Below are 17,244 nucleotides of genomic sequence, written 5' to 3'. Positions count from 1 at the left end.
TTTAATGGCAGTGAGTTGCACGGAACAGAAGCTAATGTAGTGGGATGGTCTCTGAAACATAGACTAAGAAACCCAACACCTTGTGGCTTCTTGGCATCGGGAGTGGCCAGATTCCCTGATTAAACCCTCCAAATTTTCAAAAAGGATATTCAGCTGTACCCTGCATTCATCTTCAATGGGATAGATCAGATTCAACATGTAAGACAACCAGAAATGCCCCAGCATCACAATACTAGTCAAAAATCTTCTTTTTTTCAAAGTTAAAAATATCTTCAAGTTCCAAAGCTCCCAAGTCACCAGCAGAAAGGACTTCCTCAGAAAAACTTGGGCATGGAGAGAGGAAAATAAGTTGATCCACAGTGTATTAATCTAAAGACTATACATCTCACTATCATCTTAGTCATATGAAAAAAAATAACACAAATTGCTCTCCAACGACTACTTCAAACCACTATTTAAATCCCTGAAGATAAGATAATGCCTAGAGACTCACAGAACCAACTCCAAAACAAAACATTCCTCCTGACTGGTTCAAAACATCTCTCTAGCACACCACTGGTAATTTGAAACCCGGAGAAAGTCAAGACCACCATGGGAATATATACATAAACCCTGAAACATCCAGTTTAATAACTATAACCATAAGCTAGAAAGCGACACGCCACAATAAGACAGCTCAAACATAATTGAGAGCACGGTATAAAAAACGAGTCTTGAAGGACAGCCCTGCATCAATGAAAGAAATGTCTGAATCATGACATATATATTGGTCATCTCATTTATATAAAATATGTGGGACTATACTATATATTAGTTTTTCCTTGGAGAGTTTCTTCCATGTAAGGGTCAACTCAGGTTTTCTTTGGTTCTCTGAAATTTCTTCACAAATTTATGCAACAATCTAAGATTGAGAAGCCATCTGAGAGAAGATATCACACCTTTGTTTCGCTGTTACTCATGGAGATATCTCTCAGATCACAGATTTTCTGGATAATAATCTCAGCATACTTTATCTCCTCGGTGTTTGGTCAAGATGGAGATCAGTTTGTGTACTATGACTTCAGGAAGGCAAACCTGTCTATTGATGGAATGGCGACAATCTTTCCCAGTGGCATCTTGAAACTTACAAATGATTCAACACAGAGTACCGGTCACGCTTTCTACAACTTCCCGATCGAATTCAATACTTCATCCTCCAGTTCATCACAATCACTATCCTTCTCCACGGAATTCGTGTTTGCTCTCATCCCCGAGGTGGAAAGCCGAGGCCAGGGAATGGCTTTTGTGGTATCCCCGTCCACAGACTTGAGGTATGGTGGTCCAACCTCATACTTAGGGCTTTTCAATAGGTCAACCGATAATAAAACGGAAAACCATATCCTAGCCGTTGAGCTCGACACTAATAGAAGCCCTGAAGAAGACGATATAAGTGATAACCACGTTGGGATTGATGTAAACAGTATAGTCTCCATAGATTCTGCCAATGCTAGTTACTTTTCTTATACAGAAGGGAAGAACGAAAGTCTGGTGCTTGCTAGTGGATTAAGTACTCTCATCTGGATAGAATACGATGATGCTGATAAACTGTTAAATGTAACGTTGGCTCCAATCCCAACTCAGAGATTCAATGCGTCTATTTTGTCAAGAACCATCAAACCAAGTTTGCCTCTCTTGTCGAAATCCATCAATCTCTCAGAAATTTTCCTAGGGAAGATGTTCATCGGTTTCTCTGGTTCCACGGGAACAATCAAAAGTGATCAATATATCCTTGGATGGAGTTTCAAGAAAGGTGGAATAGCTGAAAGCCTTGACCTATCAAAGATTCCTAATCTCCCTCCCCCATCCTCACCTCCACCTCCCCCTCCTTCACCTCCACCTCCCCCTCCTTCACCTCCACCTCCAACCCCTGTGGTTACAATCACGGTTGCTTCTATATCAGCAGTAGCTTTTCTGATGATAGTAGGAGCAGCTCTTTACTTTTACCATAAAAAGAAGTATGAGGAAGTTCTCGAACAATGGGAGAAGGAATATAGCCCTCAAAGGCTCTCCTTTAGGACCCTCTACAAAGCAACAAAAGGTTTCAAAGAAAGTAGGCTCCTTGGAGCAGGAGGCTTTGGAAAAGTCTACAAAGGAGAACTCCCTTCCGGTACTCAAATCGCGGTTAAGAGAGTATCACATGAGGCAGAACAAGGAATGAGACAGTATGTGGCTGAAATTGTCAGTATGGGAAGACTGAGGCACAAGAACTTGGTTCAGCTCCTTGGTTACTGCAGAAGGAAAGGAGAATTGCTCTTGGTCTATGATTACATGCCCAATGGAAGCCTTGATGACTACTTGTTCAACAGAGAGAACCCACAAGACCTCACCTGGTCTCAACGTTTTCATATCATCAAGGGCGTAGCTTCTGCCCTTCTTTATCTGCATGAAGAGTGGGAACAAGTTGTACTGCACAGAGATATCAAGGCCAGCAACGTTCTCCTAGACTCTGATCTAAATGGACGTCTAGGAGATTTCGGCCTTGCTAGATTCCACGACCGTGGCACAAATCTCCAAGTCACTCGTGTGGTGGGAACCATCGGCTACATGGCTCCCGAGCTTACTGCAATGGGACTAGCCACTACTTGGACTGATGTCTATGCTTTTGGAGCTTTCATGCTTGAGGTGGTTTGTGGAAGGAGGCCAGTAGACCCAGAAAGGCCACCTGAGCAGATGATTTTAGTTAAGTGGGTTACCAGTTGTTGGAGAAGAGGCGATTTGCTGGATACAGTTGACAATAAACTGGAAGGAAACCGTGTACCTGAGGAAGTTGAGATGGTTTTGAAGCTAGGCCTGCTTTGTTCACAGAATACCCCAGAAAATAGACCTACCATGAGGCAGATAATACAATACCTGGAAGGAAATGCCACAGTTCCAGACATATCATTTGAGACTGCAGAAATTGGTATACCCTCTATAAGCATTGAAGCACCAACAACAATGCTGACAACCACTTCCTCATCAGCAAATTTCTCATTCGACACTGTTACCGTTTTATTTGGTGGTCGCTGAAGCCAGCACCCCAGATTGTTGTGTGTGTATAAGCAAGTGTTTGGAGCCTGTAACAAGATTGTACCTTTCAAATGTGAGCTAATTGTAATTAGGATGAGCTGTTTTTTGTTTGAAAGCAGCAGGAAGGGACTTACTCTGCGTCTTCATCCAACAGCAACCTAGTTGCCATGAAGCAAATCTGCAGCATGCATACTCATCATGTCAATGTAAGCACAAAGAAAGCAAAAACTATGAGACACAATTAAAAAAAAATTGAGAAAATGAAGTAACTCTCTGAGACGAAGACCCGTAAATCCACATATACCACCTAAACAGATAATTCTGGTGAAGTGGGTATGGCTAGTTCGCCAGAGAAGAGGTAGCTTACTTGATACTGTTGACAGTAAACTAGAAGGAAACTTTGTAGCTGAGGAGGCCGAGCTGGTTTCAAAGCTAGACATATGTTGTGTTCACAGAGTCTCCCCGAAAATTAACCTTGTAAAGGTCAAATAACGCCTGAAACAGAATGTGGATTTTTCTAGACATATCTTTCGATATTGCTGGAATTGGTATATCCACTTTAAGCAGTGAAACACCGGCCGAGAATGCCAGCAACCAGTTCCTCTTCAGCTAATATGTCTTTTATAAGACATATGTTTTGAATGTGAAGTTATTTTAGGGTACTTGCCCATTATTTTGAAAACAGCAAGAGCGAAACTGACTATGGCTACACCAGAGCATGCAGCAATCTCGTCACAATTCCTTGAAGCATATTTACGGAATGCATACTTATCATTTCAGTGAAATAAACTGGGAAAACAGTAGCTGCGAGACAGGAATCAATGAAGGAAGGATTAAAAAGAAACTTTCTGAGAGAAAGTAAGAAGCATTCTTGTATTTTACTTACATAGGCTGATGTGAGCTAAACTTGTCGTTGCTTGTCCTGATGGTATCAGCTATCAACTCCTCAAGCCCATGTTTTCGTCTGGCTAGTAGAAGTTTAGGTACCATAATCTGAAACAGGGAGATAGTGTTTACCATTTCTCTTACAAACTCAATCAAACCAGGAAAGATAAGTTTAAACAAATTAGACCATCAATTGAGTCACTTAGATTAGAATACAAAGAAAAGAAAAAGACCTCTGGCTTAACTTCCGACAACCTCAAAGTGTACCTCTCTGTGATCTTCAGTTCCAGAAACAAATCCACATAACCTAGCTTACTGCTTAACCAAGCACTATACCTAACAAAAATTTTGTGACAACTGAGGTGTTCCCAGAGAAAACGATAAATATATATCTCATTTATATTTGAGTAAAAAGAAAAATGTATGCCAACACCATACTATTTCGTGTAGGACAGACACATAATGGTAACATTACTATATTCAACCATAAGTTACAACATTTCACTTCAAGATCTTGGATTCGATTTCTTCCAAGCTAAGACCTTTTGTCTCAGGAACAATTAAAATAACAAACAACAATGATACCAGCGCTACGGCTCCAAAGAGAAGGAAAAGGTTCTCTGCGCCAAGCAATTCCTGTAGAATTTGCAGAGGTCAATAGCGATTACCGTAAATGTTGACGGAGTGAAACTGATAAGATACCTTCAAGGGTGAGAATGCAAAGGTCACAGCAGCATTCGAGCCGAAGTTAGTGAGAACTGCCAAGCTAATACCTTTCCCTCTTGTACGGAGTGGAAAAATCTCAGATACCATTAACCAGCTGATGGGTCCAAAAGAAATCTGAAATTCAAAGGGAAAATAACACTCTTTATAGTAACTTCATCCAGACCTGTCTTGTGGATGTATCGTCTAAGTTTGCAGTTCTTGAACATTTTGCTATGGTCTCTTTCTTCTATCCAAGCTATACAAAATTGTGCAGCTGCAGCTGGTGATGAAATATATGATACCAACCTGGTAGCAACCAACATAGAGAAGAAGTGCGGCAACTGCGACAAGAGGAAAGCCTCCGAGAAACTTGTAATATGCTGAAAGTAGAAATAAAGACAGAGCCTGGAATTTTGCACATGTAAAGAAGAGGATTAAGAAATAATTCTCTTTTTTTTTCACTCGATTAACAGAACACGTGTGTACTAAATTTTGATGGTTCAGATGAAAACAGGTATACATACAATGCCACTGACACCTCCAATCAGTAAAGGTCGTCTTCCAATATCATCAACTTTCGCAACAGCTATCCATGTCATCAGTAACTGTACGGGGTAAAGGACGCATAAGAAGGGTGAAGATGTCCAAATGCAAATGCGGAAGCACGTTAATAAAATAAATATGCTCCCAGAGCTGGAATGAAATGAGTACCTTGAAGAGACCAACAATGACAGAAACTCGGGTTGCATCAGCAGCCGCAGAAAATCCAGCACTCTTTGAATGGAGAAGTCATCACAACATATCACAAGATGATCCACAACACTCAAAAGGTAATCTCATACATTTGGTGAAGTTAAGGCTAGATCTTAGCCAATCGTATACCTGAAGAATGGAACCGGCGTAATAAAGAACGCTTGGTTGTCCAGTTATCTGTCACAATCATGCAGGGAAGTAGCAGAGGTCAGAAAAAGGAACTTACATATTCTCCCAAACTCCAACAATGGATAAGAATTACCTGCTGGAAAAGGACTAAACCTCCACCAATTATCAAAGCTTTCAAATTAGGCCCTTGAAACACTTCCAGGAAGTTTCCTCCGGATTGTTCATCTTCGTAGGCAGATTTCACAGACAAAAGGGCATCGTTTATTTGTTTTTCGGACATTTTATCACCCGGAGGCCTACCACGCAGTTTGCTGAGGGCAAGCATGGCCCTGTCTTTGTATTCTTGTAAAGAGCCTTTGCCCTGGACTGCCCTAAGAAGTAACCAGCGTGGAGATGGAGGGAGGCTCCACATGCCTAGCCCCATCAGCAAAGCAACAGGAGAACCAACTCCATACATGTATCGCCACCCTCCAACTACATCAATCGTAAAGCTTCCAACAAAGTAACCCAACTGCAGAGAAGGTAAAGCAACCAACGATTATTTCAGCGATGAAGATAGAATACTATGACATTAGAATCTCAGAAAATTACCAGAATTCCTAACACGATAAACAGCTCCTTTAGTGATATTAGAGTTCCACGGATCTGAGATGGACAAGTCTCAGCTATATAGAGAGGAGCACCATGCATTGCCTTGCCAAACAAAACCAATTAGAAATCACTTGGAATACAACAACCACAAAAAGGACTGATTACCCGACAAGAATGGACTTGAGGTTTCCAAAGCTCACCATGCCAATGCCCAAGCCATAAAGAAGCCTTCCGAATAAAAGAATACCAAGATCAGGGGCACAGGCAGTGACAAGGGAACCAAGCAGATAGAGAACAGCAGCTATGATAAGTTCTCGCCTTCTCCCTTTACAGCAAACTCATGATTCAGTAATGAAGCATTTGCAACAAAAGTATTTTGAAGGAAAAAAAAACAAGATAGGGATGGACAGAAAGCAAGCAAATTTACCAAGGAAATCAGCAATGCCATAGACAAGAAGCGACCCAAAAAGGGCACCGTATAAGGATCCACTAACCTACACAACAAATAGCATTACAGATCACCTTTTCTTCGATCAACCGTATAAATCTCGAAAATCATTTCCAGATAGCATACCACAAGTCCCAGCTGAACAGGTGAAAGGTTAAACCAGGCAGTACCACTAAGCTCGGGTGACTGTTCAGCATCGTATGAGAGTACAAAGGATTACATTATCAAGCAGATACATAACAGATATAAGCGGATTACATGTTCAGATGAACGGAGGAGGGTAACAATAGATACTAACCTGCAGAGAGATGGTGGCACCAGAGGTGGCACCAATATCATACCCGAACAATAGTCCCCCCAATGCCGGGAATAAAAACCTAAAAGGAAAGCAATTTCCTGTTAAATCAGTGTAAAACTTCAGTCAGCCATTTCCATAACATACTGATTGATGATCCTTCCGACCAGTCCCTGCTTGACTTCAGATAGTACATTAGACATAACTAGCAGTTGAAAACTACCTAAGAAATCATAATGCCAAGATCATGCAACATGCCAAATCGACAAAACTACAACGGTCAAATTACTCAAATAAAAAATGAATCCAGACCACAACTCACGGAATTATCACAGAAGACCATGAAAAGGCCTCTGATGCATCAGAAGCAAGCGAGCCCGGTTCTTCTCCACCATCAGCGAACTCCCTTCTCGTCCGAACTCGGGTCTGTCCAAAAGAACCAAACAGGAAAAAATCAAGAAAAAACCCAGAAACGGAACCAAATCGAGAAAACAGCGAGTTCGTGTTTTCCCTCACCCGGAATCTTTGATGTTGCTTAGTGATTGAGCGCGGCTCGGAAATCAGGCAAGTGGGTTCCTTGAGAAGGAGGCAAAAGGGGTCAGGACTTGAGTTGAAACACGAGGAGAAGGTACGACGTTTAGGGCTCTTCGATCGATTTGGATGTAAGAATCTGGGGATGAAGTGGGACTGAACTGAAACAGTGGAAGCCATGATCGGGGAGAGAGAACTGAAGCCTGAAGATTCTCCCAAGAATTCGGTGGTTTATCTATCCCTGGATTCTTGATTTTTTTTTCCAAATAAACCACCGTGTGGTTGTCTTAACGACATCTGAAATTTGAATTTATTTTTATCCTTTTTTTTTTATTGAATTTAAAATGAAGGCTAAAGGAGGGCAGGGCATTTACCGGTTGATATCTCAACCGAATAATTTTAAAACTGAAAAAACCTATTTTTGAAAACCAAAAATCGAATTTAACAAAACAATTTTTTTTAAAAAAACGAATAATTTGTTCAATGAAAAACGAATGCAAAACTGAACAAAAACAATATATACATATATATATATATATATATATATATTAAACCCGAAATACTAGTCTATGGAAGAGAGTTCTTCCATGTAAAAAGAAAAAAAGAAAAAGATTATACTGTCATGTAACTTTCGCATTAATCTAAGACGGAACAAATTGCCATGATAATCGGACCAAATATCGAAATAAAAATATGACTGAAGCGAAAACTAAACACCCTGTCTGAAACCAGACAAAAACGAAAACTGAATGGCAGTTACATTAAATATAGGATGTTCTGATTCGTGAACGTGTTGCGGTCGTTTAACAGAGACCAAACCCTATAATAAGACGGACTCAGGATATGTATGTATATATTCATTATTCACCCTCCTAAAGCGAAGAGGCTCTCTTTCTTTATGTACAGCATACGAGGGATAGACAAATAAACTCAAAAGAGGTACCAGAGTAGATTACTACACAACAGAGCAAACAGAAGAAAACCTCTCCCAGATCTCCACACTAGAAGTCGAACTCTCCCGTGGCCTGCACAGAACACGATCACGAACGCTTAAAAAAGACGAAAATGGCAAATGAATCTGAACATTTTCTTTTTTAGCTTTTGCCTATTGTGTGCATTTGGGATTATAGGCCTTGAAAAAAACTACGGGACCTTGTTGAAGAGAATGTCTTTGTTGTTTATGTGCATTATGCCATCTTTGAGCGTGCACTTCCACCGGCTCTTGGTGCGAGTCACCTGACAGAGAGAGTTCAGTTGAAAAAAAATAACAAGTCGGTCCAACCGTTGTAAAAAAATTGTGATTAGGACAAGTTGGATAACCTTGTCGAACTGAGCAAGGACCAAGTGTTGTGTGTTCATATCCTCTTCGCCATCAATATCATCCAAGTCTTCTTCGTCATCATCATCTTCATTCAGAATCTCGTCATCATCATCGTCTTCTTCTTCTTCCTTCCTTTCGTTTTGTACAGGAACCGGAGTGTTTGCGGGTAATTCTATGGTAAACAACAATCACGACAAGGAGCTGCAGCAAGTGAGTTTGGAGGAAACAAGGCGAATTTGATAGCATTATGAAAAGAAAATATGAGATGATACCGTTTGGAGCAGGGGTGTTGACGATGTTATAGTCTTCGTTGCCTCCTTGGTAATTGTAAATCTTCACAATGTAGAAAAGGGAAAAGGTAAGATGAAGCCCAGGAATAAGTCTTGGAAATTTCGCAACAATATACGCTCATGTGCCTAAATATTTTAAGACACATACAGGCCATATCTGAGATAGCTACGGTCCTTTATCGAAATGAGTTATCAAATTCTATCACCTTATATTTTTGTCTACCATAACTACATTTCACAAGCCAAATACAAGTTCACATCGCCCTTTTAATACATGTCGAACAGATGAACTTACATTGGGTGTAGAAAGCATTTCATCATAAATATCAGGAATCGGCCCATCCGTTTGAGGAATCTTCCAAGAAGATTTTGTCAAAGTTGACTGGATCTGTAGACATAATGGCTTATCAGTATTTCCCTCACAAGGTAAACCAAGGGGATGGTTTACCTGTCAATTTACAGCATTCAAATTCTTCAACATAGAACCATTTGTTATACTAACTCAGCTTCAGACCTTTTTTTTATACCACTGATTAACAAAACATAAACCATAGTGATAAAGATCTAAGTGTAGATACTTATTAGATGAACAAGACAACATACATCTGGGACATCATCTCTGGCTCCATCTTGCTGGGGTATATATCCACCATTTGAGTAATGCCCAGAAAAGTCATCACGTTTTCTCTTTCCAGAAGACATCACGAGGTCCTGAACATGTGCAAACATCAGAAATCATCTCCATCTCAGTTTTTAACTGATTGTAAAGCCTGGCATCAGCTTTTGTCGAACCAGAAACGGTCCATTTCATGCGATTTCCAGACATGAAGATGCAGAAAGCACCTGTGACAGTGGTTGGCTGGAGGTTCCTCTGTCCACATCTTCCCGTCCTTCAGTAGGAGCTACAGTACAGAAGAACAATCATCAATGAAATACTAAGACTAGCACTAGCAGCAGGCAAAGCGAAGTTCGGTAGATACATTACTTACCAACATTGACATCAACACTGAGTGGCCTTTGATTTGCCCATGGAGAAGGAGTTTGCTACAAAACAACCATAAAACATTATCCCACCAAAAGTGGAACAGTTGGAAGATGGGTGTGACATGGATGGACTGCAGAAATAGTTTTCAAACCAAAAGAACAGCTTCGACAAGCAGCTAAGTCTCACCATGTATGGACTAGGCCTGGGACCTTTAACATCATTGTTAATACCATTTTCAATCGCAGGAGTGGGATAATTATACATTGAGTTATCAGCACTTCCAGGGAGAGGAGTAGGAGCAGGGGTCTGCAAAGGGGTCTGCTTTCACAGAAAACAAGAAGCTTCAACTGTTAAAGTCGAACCAAACCCATTTATCAAATCCAAAACCAACAAGCAAAGGAAGATGAAACTTTGTCCAATAGAGCAAACTCACAGGAGGAAAAAGCATCTCTGCCGTTGGAGTCTCATACTCCTCATTTCCCTCGTACGGTACATTGAGATCGTGCATGGGAGTTAATGCCCCTCCTGGTGTCGGCTTCTGAGCAGAAGACCTATCTATCGGACCGCTTATAACTCCAGCTTGCATCATCTTATCTTCCCAAATCTGTGTAACAGAGTTTATTTGCATCACCGGAATCTGCAATTTCTCAGCTCCGAATCCCCAAAATTTCCTAAAACCCTAGCTTTCAGCTGAACAAATTATCCATGTAGAAACAAGTAGAGTACCCAGATCCACTAAAAAATTATTCAAATTCGTGATATATTCCATAGATCTAGTGAAATCAAACAGATCGACGAGCAGTAAATGACCCAAGAACCGAGAGAGATGATTTTTCAGGATCTGTACTCGGAAGCGGAAGAACCACTGAAACGTTCGACTTACAGCTTGAAGCTGGTTAAGAACACTTTCTCCTGGTCCTCCATTGTTGACGAACTCGTCTCGGACCTTGTTGATGACATCCTCGATGACGTGGATGTAGACGGCGCTGGTCGTGGTCGAGGCGGCCATTTCTGGAGCTTCCCCGATTCAATTTCCCACCGACTCACTTTTGAAAAAGGAGAAACGAAGATTTCCTCGGGAAAAATTCCAGGTGACTATAAACCCGAGGTTCAAAAGAGCATGAGATAAATCCAGGAATGTCGAAAACGAGCAAAGGATGCAAGAAGACGAATGACGAAGAAAAAACCAAGATCGGAATATAAATAGGTTTGCATCCGATATATTATCAGACAAATCCACGTGGCATCATCTCCAAGCACTCGAAACCTTTCCTCTAGCCTCGTCACCGTTAGATGAAACTGAGACAAGCTTGTGATAGATTGTGGAAGTCGGCGGCAAGATTTCCCCAAAACGGCGCCGTTGAAATGGCCCATTAAAATACTTATAGGCCCGGCCCAAACAAGGGCTTACCAAAAGGTACGGGTAAACATGTAAATTCTTGAAAATAGAAGGGTTAAAATTAAAATCGTAGATTCGTAGAGTCTTGAGCTTATGGGACCCCCGCTATCGAGATTCTGTGGAGACCAGTCCAGAAGACGGTAGATCGAGATATATTGATGACGTGGCATGATTTTATTGGCTAGTTATCCATCAAGATCATATCCGGAAACACAAACAACGAAATCGAACGCTCGTTGTCTCATCGTCAGTGTATGGCTTAGCCATTGGTTACTTGAGACACAAGCAAGAATCCAAGCTTGCCGGTCTCCCATGGCTTCCAATTCATTCCCGTTAACCACCGCACCGACGCAGCGTACCAGGCTTAACCGGAGAAAGCCGAGTTTAATCCTTGCCGCCAAACCAGCCTCGATTAAGCTTGGGAAGACGAATAAGGATGACTCGGAAGCTTCCCAACCCAAAAGTTCGTCCTCCCCGAGCGGTTTCCGATTCAACTTCGGGAATTTACAGGACGTGAAGTCGCTGATACCGGTGGTGAACAACCCATCGACCGGTTTAGCGTTTGGTAATAACCGGAGGAAAGATTCCGGTACGGTTTTCGTGGCCGGTGCGACTGGACAAGTCGGTATACGAATTGCTCAGACGCTGTTGCAGAAAGGGTTCAGCGTCCGAGCCGGCGTTCCCGATCTCGGAGCCGCTCAGGACCTCGCTCGTGTCGCTGCCACGTATAAGGTCGGTTTTAACCCCCCCATTCGTTCTCTGCGAGTGTATTGAGCGTTTGCAATTGGGATTTCGAGTCCCACAATCGCAATTTTGATCCCAATCGCTGTTTTAGCGATCACATTTCTGCCCCCGTAGAGGCCCGACTCCGTTCTATGTGCACTGTTCCTCGTCATAGAGATAAATAATCTTCCTATGGGATTTCGTGGTGCCATTGTGGTTGTGGTGTTGAATTTTCAAGAATTTGCAATCGCAATTCTAGCGTAGACGCTGACACTAACGGCTTTTTTTTAGCGTTTGATTGAATATTTGAACAGATGATATCAAAGGATGAGGCGAGAAGGCTAAACGCGGTAGAATCCACGTTCCAAGACGCGGAATCAATCGCAAAGGCGATCGGAAACGCGACAAAGGTAGTAGTGACGGTCGGAAACGGGGAAAACGGTCCGGACGCGGTAGTATCCACGTCAGACGCACTTCTCGTGGTTCAAGCCGCAGAACTCGCCGGAGTCAGCCACGTGGCAATCGTCTACGACAACGTCACGGGATCTACATACAACGTGCTGGACGGAATCACATCGTTCTTCAACAACATCTTCGCTCGATCTCAGACATTGACGGTCTCCGAGTTTTTGGAGAGTGTTGTCCGAACGGACGTTGCCTATACGTTCATAAAGACGAGCTTGACGGAGGATTTCTCGCCGGAAAATTCCTACAACGTAGTTGTTTCAGCCGAAGGGAGCAGCGGAAACGACGCCGGTGATTCGTCAGTGGCGTACAAAGTAATGTAATGTATGAGATAGAAAAAGGGATATGAGCTCTTGTCCGAACATGACAGGATTCTTGACTTACTGGTTTCGCGTTTAGGGTTTAATTCTGTGTTTCTCTATGATAATTTTCAGGTGGGGAAGATGAAGATCGCATCATTGGTGGCAGATGTTTTCTCGAACACGGCAGTTGCAGAGAATAAGGTGATCATAATCTGGATTTTGTTTCAAAGGGGAAAAAAATTACGAGGATTTTAGAGTGGATGTTTCGGTTTCGGGTTTTATTTCGGTTTAAAAAAACTATATTCATTTGGCTTTTATATTGAATTCGATTCGGATTCGGTTTCCATCGATAAAATACTCAGTTTTTTCAAAGAAAGTTTCAGTTTTTTCGGTTAGTTTTTTTGTTTGATCCGGGTTTAGTCTTTCGGTTCTATCGATACGGCTTATATGTCATTCGATTATTAACCGAATTGGTCATCCCTAGATTTGATGTTACATGCGTCTTTGGCAAATGTGTAGGTGGTGGAAGTTTTTACGGATCCATCAGCTCCATCGCGGTCCGTGGACGAGCTTTTCAGGTAACGAATACACACCGGAAACTCGACATTGGGGAAGAACACCATTTTTCTTTATGCTGAAAACGTTCAAGTGAACTCATGGATCCAACGTACACTTACACCTACTTTTCTGATGTAATATATATACACACACATATGACAGTGTAATACCGGAGGACGGGAGAAGAAAAGCATATGCAGAGGCCGCGGCGAAGGAGAAGGCCGAGGAAGAAGAGAGAATAGCGGCCGAGAAAGCCCGAGAGGCCACTGAAGCGGCGAGAAAGCTCTCTGAGCAAGAAGCCGGGGCTGCGACCTTAACCGAGGAGGCTCAGCAGAAAGCCGAGGCTGCCGGATTCACGATGGATGGCCTAATCAACCGAGCCAAAGGCATAAGCTCGGGCATCTCATGGGATAAATTCGGGTCTCAGATCACAACGGCGGTTCAGAACGCTGCCGCCGAGACGCCAAAAGTGCAGGTCGCGACGGTCAGGGGACAGGCCAAAGCCAGAAACTTGACGCCCAAGAAGGCGGTAGTGAAGCCACCGAATGAAAACGCAGACGCAAAAGCGAAACCAGCGTTCGCAAGTGCTTTTGCGTTAAAGAAGAATGAAGAGCGTGGAAAGAAGGAGAGAGAACCGGAGAAGAAAGAGGTGAGGAAAGTGTTGGGAGGACTTTTCAAGCAAGAAACGATGTACGTAGACGACGACTGAAGAAAGACAGACCCGCCATTTAAACGCAGCCATCAGTTGGGTTGTTCCGTACAGTTCCTTTACAATCTGTATATGTATCCTTACATGTTCAAGCAAAAGCATATGTGCTTATGAGTTTTGAACTCAACACGGTTCTGATTAATGTTTGCTGCTTGTATTCAGACAAGACCTCATCTCCTCACCATTGAGACAATCTGTAGAGTTTCATCAATGAATAATAGTTCTTATGGAGATGGCCAATCCCGTTGGGGATGGTTCCATGGAAGAGATCTAAACAAAACATCATGGAACTATACAACAGATGTCAAAGGACATTCCCAACAGAGATAAGAGAATACCGAACTGAGAGTGTTCCTTATGCAGCAGCAGGATCGTTTATGACTCCCAGGAAATCGTCTTTAATGGTACCGACGCAAAACTACAAAAGAAAAAACGAGAAACAAACAAACGTCAGGGACATAGGTGAACACCCATCAACGGTTATATTCTTATCGGGGAAAAGGGTATTCGTTTATCGTCAAAAAGACCGATATCAGAGGCTAGAAATATCAGTGAGGAACAGAAACCACCAGCATGCAAGGTAAAGCCAATGGGGATAAAGATAACTGATCATAGCCCGAAAAGCATATAGCTAAAGTTATAACCAATGGATTATGGATACCATGATCAATTGAAAGCTAACAGTAAGCTGTATCATGAATCAGGGGAAATGGAGTTTTGAAATCAATCTAGACTTTAAGGATGTGGGTAGATGATAATACATACGATTTCTGTAGCATCTACTCGTGTTCCGATAATCTTCAGCCTAACTTCACACTCCTTTTGAATCTTAACCTGCAAGAAGAAGCGATGGAATATTGATTTCTTTGACAAGGATGACAAAACTAGTACTAAGAGGATCAGACTAAAGGAAGAAAAACCAACCGATCCATCGGATGTTGTGTAATTTGGCATGTCTCCAGGCTGGAACTCCATATCGTCAGGAATCAACTGTAAATGAACCGAATTCATCTTAACTGAAACACTTCACGATTGAAATGGTAATGAAGTCGAACATTACACAAGAATTTGTCCATCAGAAAAATGTTAGAGCTCAGAATCCTTGAGCAGACACAAAGGGTCATAAGCTCACATGCTTGGAAACAAAAATTTGAACAGGACCAGCTTCAGCGAAGAATCCCATCTGCAAAAAGATGTTAGAAAATCTCAATCACTCAAAACCCCCAACTCAATAAACCAACTCATCATAGGAAGAAACATAACTAGATATACCTTATTGACCAAAGTAACAACAGCTTCCAAGATCTCGCCTTTGAAAGGTCTGAATACAACACATTGGTATTTGACTGGAAACGTGACAAACCCGGTCCCGTCCCTAATTAGACCCTTTCCAACGCTTTCTATTCCAGTTATCGCCACTACAAACCCATGGCGGCCACTGAAGAAACAAATGGGAAAAAAACGGGAAATTTCCTCAAGGCATCAAAATGAGTTGCACCAGTGATTCCGGATGAACTGCAATATATTACTCCGAAGCAAAGGCGATAAGAACAGCCCTCATACAAATAGTTGTGTATTGTACATATACAAATTTCGGTTATTTGCAAAACTCGGAGAGGCAAAATTCGCGATTTTTCTCGAATTGATGGCAGTACAGAAACAGCCAAGCAATTCAATTTACGTGTATATATATACATTTATCCCAGCACATACCAAGACGGCACCGATTACAGTTAAAGGAACTTAGGGTTTCGATCAATTCAAGATTCCTCGTCTTACAAAAGCTTCGACCTTTAGTATCAAATACTAAAATAGAACCGAGCCTTAGAAACAAGATCCGACGTCTCAAAGAGGGTTTCCTGGTTTTTCGCATCCGTAAGTCATTCCCTAAAAAGATGGTTTCTAGGGGATTTTCCGGGAAAATAAAGAGAGAAGAAGAGGGGAAACTGGACCTGCAAGTGCCCTCGACATCCTTCATGAGTTTGGAGACGAGATTTTCTCGTAGGTTCCGACCAAAGAATCTGGGATGCAACTGCATGTTGCGCTCCAACACTATGTGGAAGAACATCTCTCTCTCGGTCTCTCTCTCGTTAGCAAGCAGCTTCGGTCAAGGAAAGGGTTTGCCTAAACTAAACCTCTGCTCTTATTTATTTTTACACAAAGCAGAATTTATGTCAACCGTCGGATTGATAAAAAGGAACGGTCCAGATTGCTTCATATAAATAATTGTGTTTAATATATTTTCACCCTGTATATATATATATTTGAGTATTCTTTTGACCGCTTTTTAATTTATTTAAAAACAAAACTTTTAATTTTATGTAATAGAGAAATTGGATTCTCCAGCCAAAGAATTTCTAGAACATATTTATGATAATAGATATAGGTTTTTTTCTTCAGATTTTATATCTACAAATTACTCGTTTCAAAAACTAACTTAAGATTAATATAAATTAACAACATCCTTAGACTCTGAATAGCAATCACAAAGATTATATGGAATTGAATGAAATAGAGTAAGATAAAATATCACGAAATTGATTAAATAATATAGAATGAAAATAAATTTTTCTCTTGAAATGTTTTCTCATTCACAAAGATTATTTTTTTCCATTCTTTTCACACACACATATATATATATATATATATATATACACACGACCAGAAAATCATGTTCTGTACTGAACGTTGTTCTTTATTCATCATTCATCCATACGGATAGTAAAAGCTTGTCTTTCGTACATACATCATAAGTTTTACATGGCTTTAGTCAGTAACAACGTCCTTTGCAGCTTGGCGGCGATGGTTAATTAACTACGGCTCCGCCGGAGAATACCCACCGGACGGCGGCGGATACTTCCCACTTGGCGGCGATGGATACTGAACCGGCGGAGGATATTTCTTGTACGGAGGCGAAGGGTACTCTACCGGTGGAGGATGCCCTGCAGGCGGTGGTTTTTGGGTTGGTGGGGGGTACTGTACCGGAGGTGGATACCCTTTCACCGGTGGCGGGTACTCTACCGGCGCAGGATGCCCTGCAGGTGGCGGTTTTTGGGTTGGTGGTGGATACCCTTTAACCGGGGGGGGATACCCTTTAACCGGTGGCG

At 41.8% G+C, this 17,244-nt stretch overlaps 6 protein-coding genes across 12 annotated transcripts in view; 2 read left to right on the top strand and 4 right to left on the bottom strand.

Annotated features, from left to right (window-relative positions):
• The first annotated feature begins 938 nt into the window (after positions 1 to 938).
• LOC104810754 (putative L-type lectin-domain containing receptor kinase II.2) lies at positions 939 to 3,092 on the top strand. The gene has a single exon (XM_010537149.1). It carries the CDS (start codon positions 958 to 960, stop codon positions 3,046 to 3,048), a length of 2,091 nt encoding a protein of 696 aa, XP_010535451.1. The 5' UTR covers positions 939 to 957; the 3' UTR covers positions 3,049 to 3,092.
• On the bottom strand, positions 2,613 to 7,656 carry LOC104810755 (D-xylose-proton symporter-like 3, chloroplastic). Of its 5 annotated transcripts, none has more exons than XR_771334.1 (20): positions 7,371 to 7,656; positions 7,177 to 7,280; positions 6,858 to 6,936; positions 6,686 to 6,745; positions 6,539 to 6,605; positions 6,312 to 6,436; positions 6,112 to 6,213; positions 5,654 to 6,031; positions 5,521 to 5,568; positions 5,350 to 5,412; positions 5,163 to 5,243; positions 4,945 to 5,043; positions 4,636 to 4,773; positions 4,519 to 4,569; positions 3,935 to 4,041; positions 3,416 to 3,852; positions 3,183 to 3,226; positions 3,027 to 3,095; positions 2,798 to 2,889; positions 2,613 to 2,701 (listed from the first exon to the last, which is right to left on the bottom strand). XR_771334.1 is itself a non-coding variant. In XM_010537151.2 (15 exons), the coding sequence occupies exons 1-15, from the start codon at positions 7,563 to 7,565 to the stop codon at positions 4,264 to 4,266; spliced, it is 1,596 nt and encodes a 531-aa protein (XP_010535453.1). In that variant the 5' UTR covers positions 7,566 to 7,655; the 3' UTR covers positions 4,063 to 4,263. The 5 variants fall into 5 exon arrangements, 2 of the variants coding, with proteins under 2 accessions (XP_010535453.1, XP_010535452.1); XR_771333.1 differs by having other exon boundaries at positions 3,416 to 3,543; XR_771335.1 differs by lacking the exons at positions 2,613 to 2,701; positions 2,798 to 2,889; positions 3,027 to 3,095; positions 3,183 to 3,226; positions 3,416 to 3,852 and adding an exon at positions 4,167 to 4,269 and having other exon boundaries at positions 3,949 to 4,041; positions 7,371 to 7,655.
• A 464-nt stretch (positions 7,657 to 8,120) lies between these two features.
• On the bottom strand, positions 8,121 to 11,165 carry LOC104810753 (transcription initiation factor IIA large subunit-like). Its single transcript, XM_010537148.1, has 11 exons — positions 10,865 to 11,165; positions 10,415 to 10,585; positions 10,168 to 10,299; positions 9,986 to 10,040; positions 9,840 to 9,898; positions 9,600 to 9,707; positions 9,292 to 9,384; positions 8,979 to 9,039; positions 8,706 to 8,878; positions 8,538 to 8,621; positions 8,121 to 8,410 (listed from the first exon to the last, which is right to left on the bottom strand). Exons 1-11 carry the CDS (start codon positions 10,988 to 10,990, stop codon positions 8,387 to 8,389), a joined length of 1,086 nt encoding a protein of 361 aa, XP_010535450.1. The 5' UTR covers positions 10,991 to 11,165; the 3' UTR covers positions 8,121 to 8,386.
• A 445-nt stretch (positions 11,166 to 11,610) lies between these two features.
• LOC104810751 (protein plastid transcriptionally active 16, chloroplastic) lies at positions 11,611 to 14,368 on the top strand. The gene is made up of 5 exons (XM_010537144.2): positions 11,611 to 12,112; positions 12,418 to 12,882; positions 13,003 to 13,071; positions 13,390 to 13,448; positions 13,591 to 14,368. The coding sequence occupies exons 1-5, from the start codon at positions 11,693 to 11,695 to the stop codon at positions 14,135 to 14,137; spliced, it is 1,560 nt and encodes a 519-aa protein (XP_010535446.1). The 5' UTR covers positions 11,611 to 11,692; the 3' UTR covers positions 14,138 to 14,368.
• LOC104810752 (DNA-directed RNA polymerase II subunit 7) lies at positions 14,153 to 16,265 on the bottom strand. 2 transcript variants are annotated; one of them, XM_010537146.1, is made up of 7 exons: positions 16,090 to 16,265; positions 15,410 to 15,575; positions 15,270 to 15,320; positions 15,062 to 15,127; positions 14,903 to 14,971; positions 14,476 to 14,555; positions 14,153 to 14,331 (listed from the first exon to the last, which is right to left on the bottom strand). In XM_010537146.1, exons 1-6 carry the CDS (start codon positions 16,203 to 16,205, stop codon positions 14,493 to 14,495), a joined length of 531 nt encoding a protein of 176 aa, XP_010535448.1. In that variant the 5' UTR covers positions 16,206 to 16,265; the 3' UTR covers positions 14,153 to 14,331; positions 14,476 to 14,492. The 2 variants fall into 2 exon arrangements, with proteins under 2 accessions (XP_010535448.1, XP_010535449.1); XM_010537147.1 differs by having other exon boundaries at positions 14,481 to 14,555.
• A 541-nt stretch (positions 16,266 to 16,806) lies between these two features.
• LOC104810750 (extensin-1) overlaps positions 16,807 to 17,244 on the bottom strand; it is a 1,337-nt gene continuing 899 nt past the window's right edge. Inside the window, exon 2 of one of the 2 annotated variants that reach the window (XM_010537142.1) lies at positions 16,807 to 16,954. In XM_010537142.1, coding sequence (XP_010535444.1) covers positions 16,952 to 16,954 — 3 coding nt within the window. In that variant the 3' untranslated portion in view covers positions 16,807 to 16,951. Of the gene's footprint in view, positions 17,208 to 17,244 lie in introns of both variants that reach the window. The other variant, XM_010537141.1, reaches the window with a different exon arrangement.

Source organism: Tarenaya hassleriana, unplaced genomic scaffold (assembly GCF_000463585.1).
Source record: "Tarenaya hassleriana unplaced genomic scaffold, ASM46358v1 Cleome19, whole genome shotgun sequence".
In the NCBI taxonomy this organism is placed as follows: Eukaryota; Viridiplantae; Streptophyta; class Magnoliopsida; order Brassicales; family Cleomaceae; genus Tarenaya; species Tarenaya hassleriana.
This window is presented reverse-complemented; position numbering and strand designations above follow the sequence as displayed.

Bases quoted from the DNA above. Each gene is read 5' to 3' on its own strand.
- LOC104810754 (XM_010537149.1), top strand. From the start codon at position 958: ATGGAGATATCTCTCAGATCACAGATTTTCTGGATAATAATCTCAGCA.
- LOC104810755 (XM_010537150.2), bottom strand. From the start codon at position 7,565: ATGGCTTCCACTGTTTCAGTTCAGTCCCACTTCATCCCCAGATTCTTA. The intron at 6,937-7,176 runs GTGAGTTGTGGT...CTTTCCTTTTAG, and splicing joins TGGTCTTCTGTGATAATTCC to GTTTTTATTCCCGGCATTGG. The intron at 6,746-6,857 runs GTTAGTATCTAT...GATGCTGAACAG, and splicing joins GTGCCACCATCTCTCTGCAG to TCACCCGAGCTTAGTGGTAC.
- LOC104810753 (XM_010537148.1), bottom strand. From the start codon at position 10,990: ATGGCCGCCTCGACCACGACCAGCGCCGTCTACATCCACGTCATCGAG. The intron at 9,899-9,985 runs GTAAGTAATGTA...TCTGTACTGTAG, and splicing joins CAGTGTTGATGTCAATGTTG to CTCCTACTGAAGGACGGGAA. The intron at 8,622-8,705 runs GTTATCCAACTT...TCTCTCTGTCAG, and splicing joins TCCTTGCTCAGTTCGACAAG to GTGACTCGCACCAAGAGCCG.
- LOC104810751 (XM_010537144.2), top strand. From the start codon at position 11,693: ATGGCTTCCAATTCATTCCCGTTAACCACCGCACCGACGCAGCGTACC. The intron at 12,883-13,002 runs GTAATGTAATGT...GATAATTTTCAG, and splicing joins ATTCGTCAGTGGCGTACAAA to GTGGGGAAGATGAAGATCGC. The intron at 13,449-13,590 runs GTAACGAATACA...CACATATGACAG, and splicing joins TCCGTGGACGAGCTTTTCAG to TGTAATACCGGAGGACGGGA.
- LOC104810752 (XM_010537146.1), bottom strand. From the start codon at position 16,205: ATGTTCTTCCACATAGTGTTGGAGCGCAACATGCAGTTGCATCCCAGA. The intron at 15,576-16,089 runs GTCCAGTTTCCC...TTGTTTCTTCAG, and splicing joins GATGTCGAGGGCACTTGCAG to TGGCCGCCATGGGTTTGTAG. The intron at 15,128-15,269 runs GTGAGCTTATGA...GTTCATTTACAG, and splicing joins AAATTTTTGTTTCCAAGCAT to TTGATTCCTGACGATATGGA.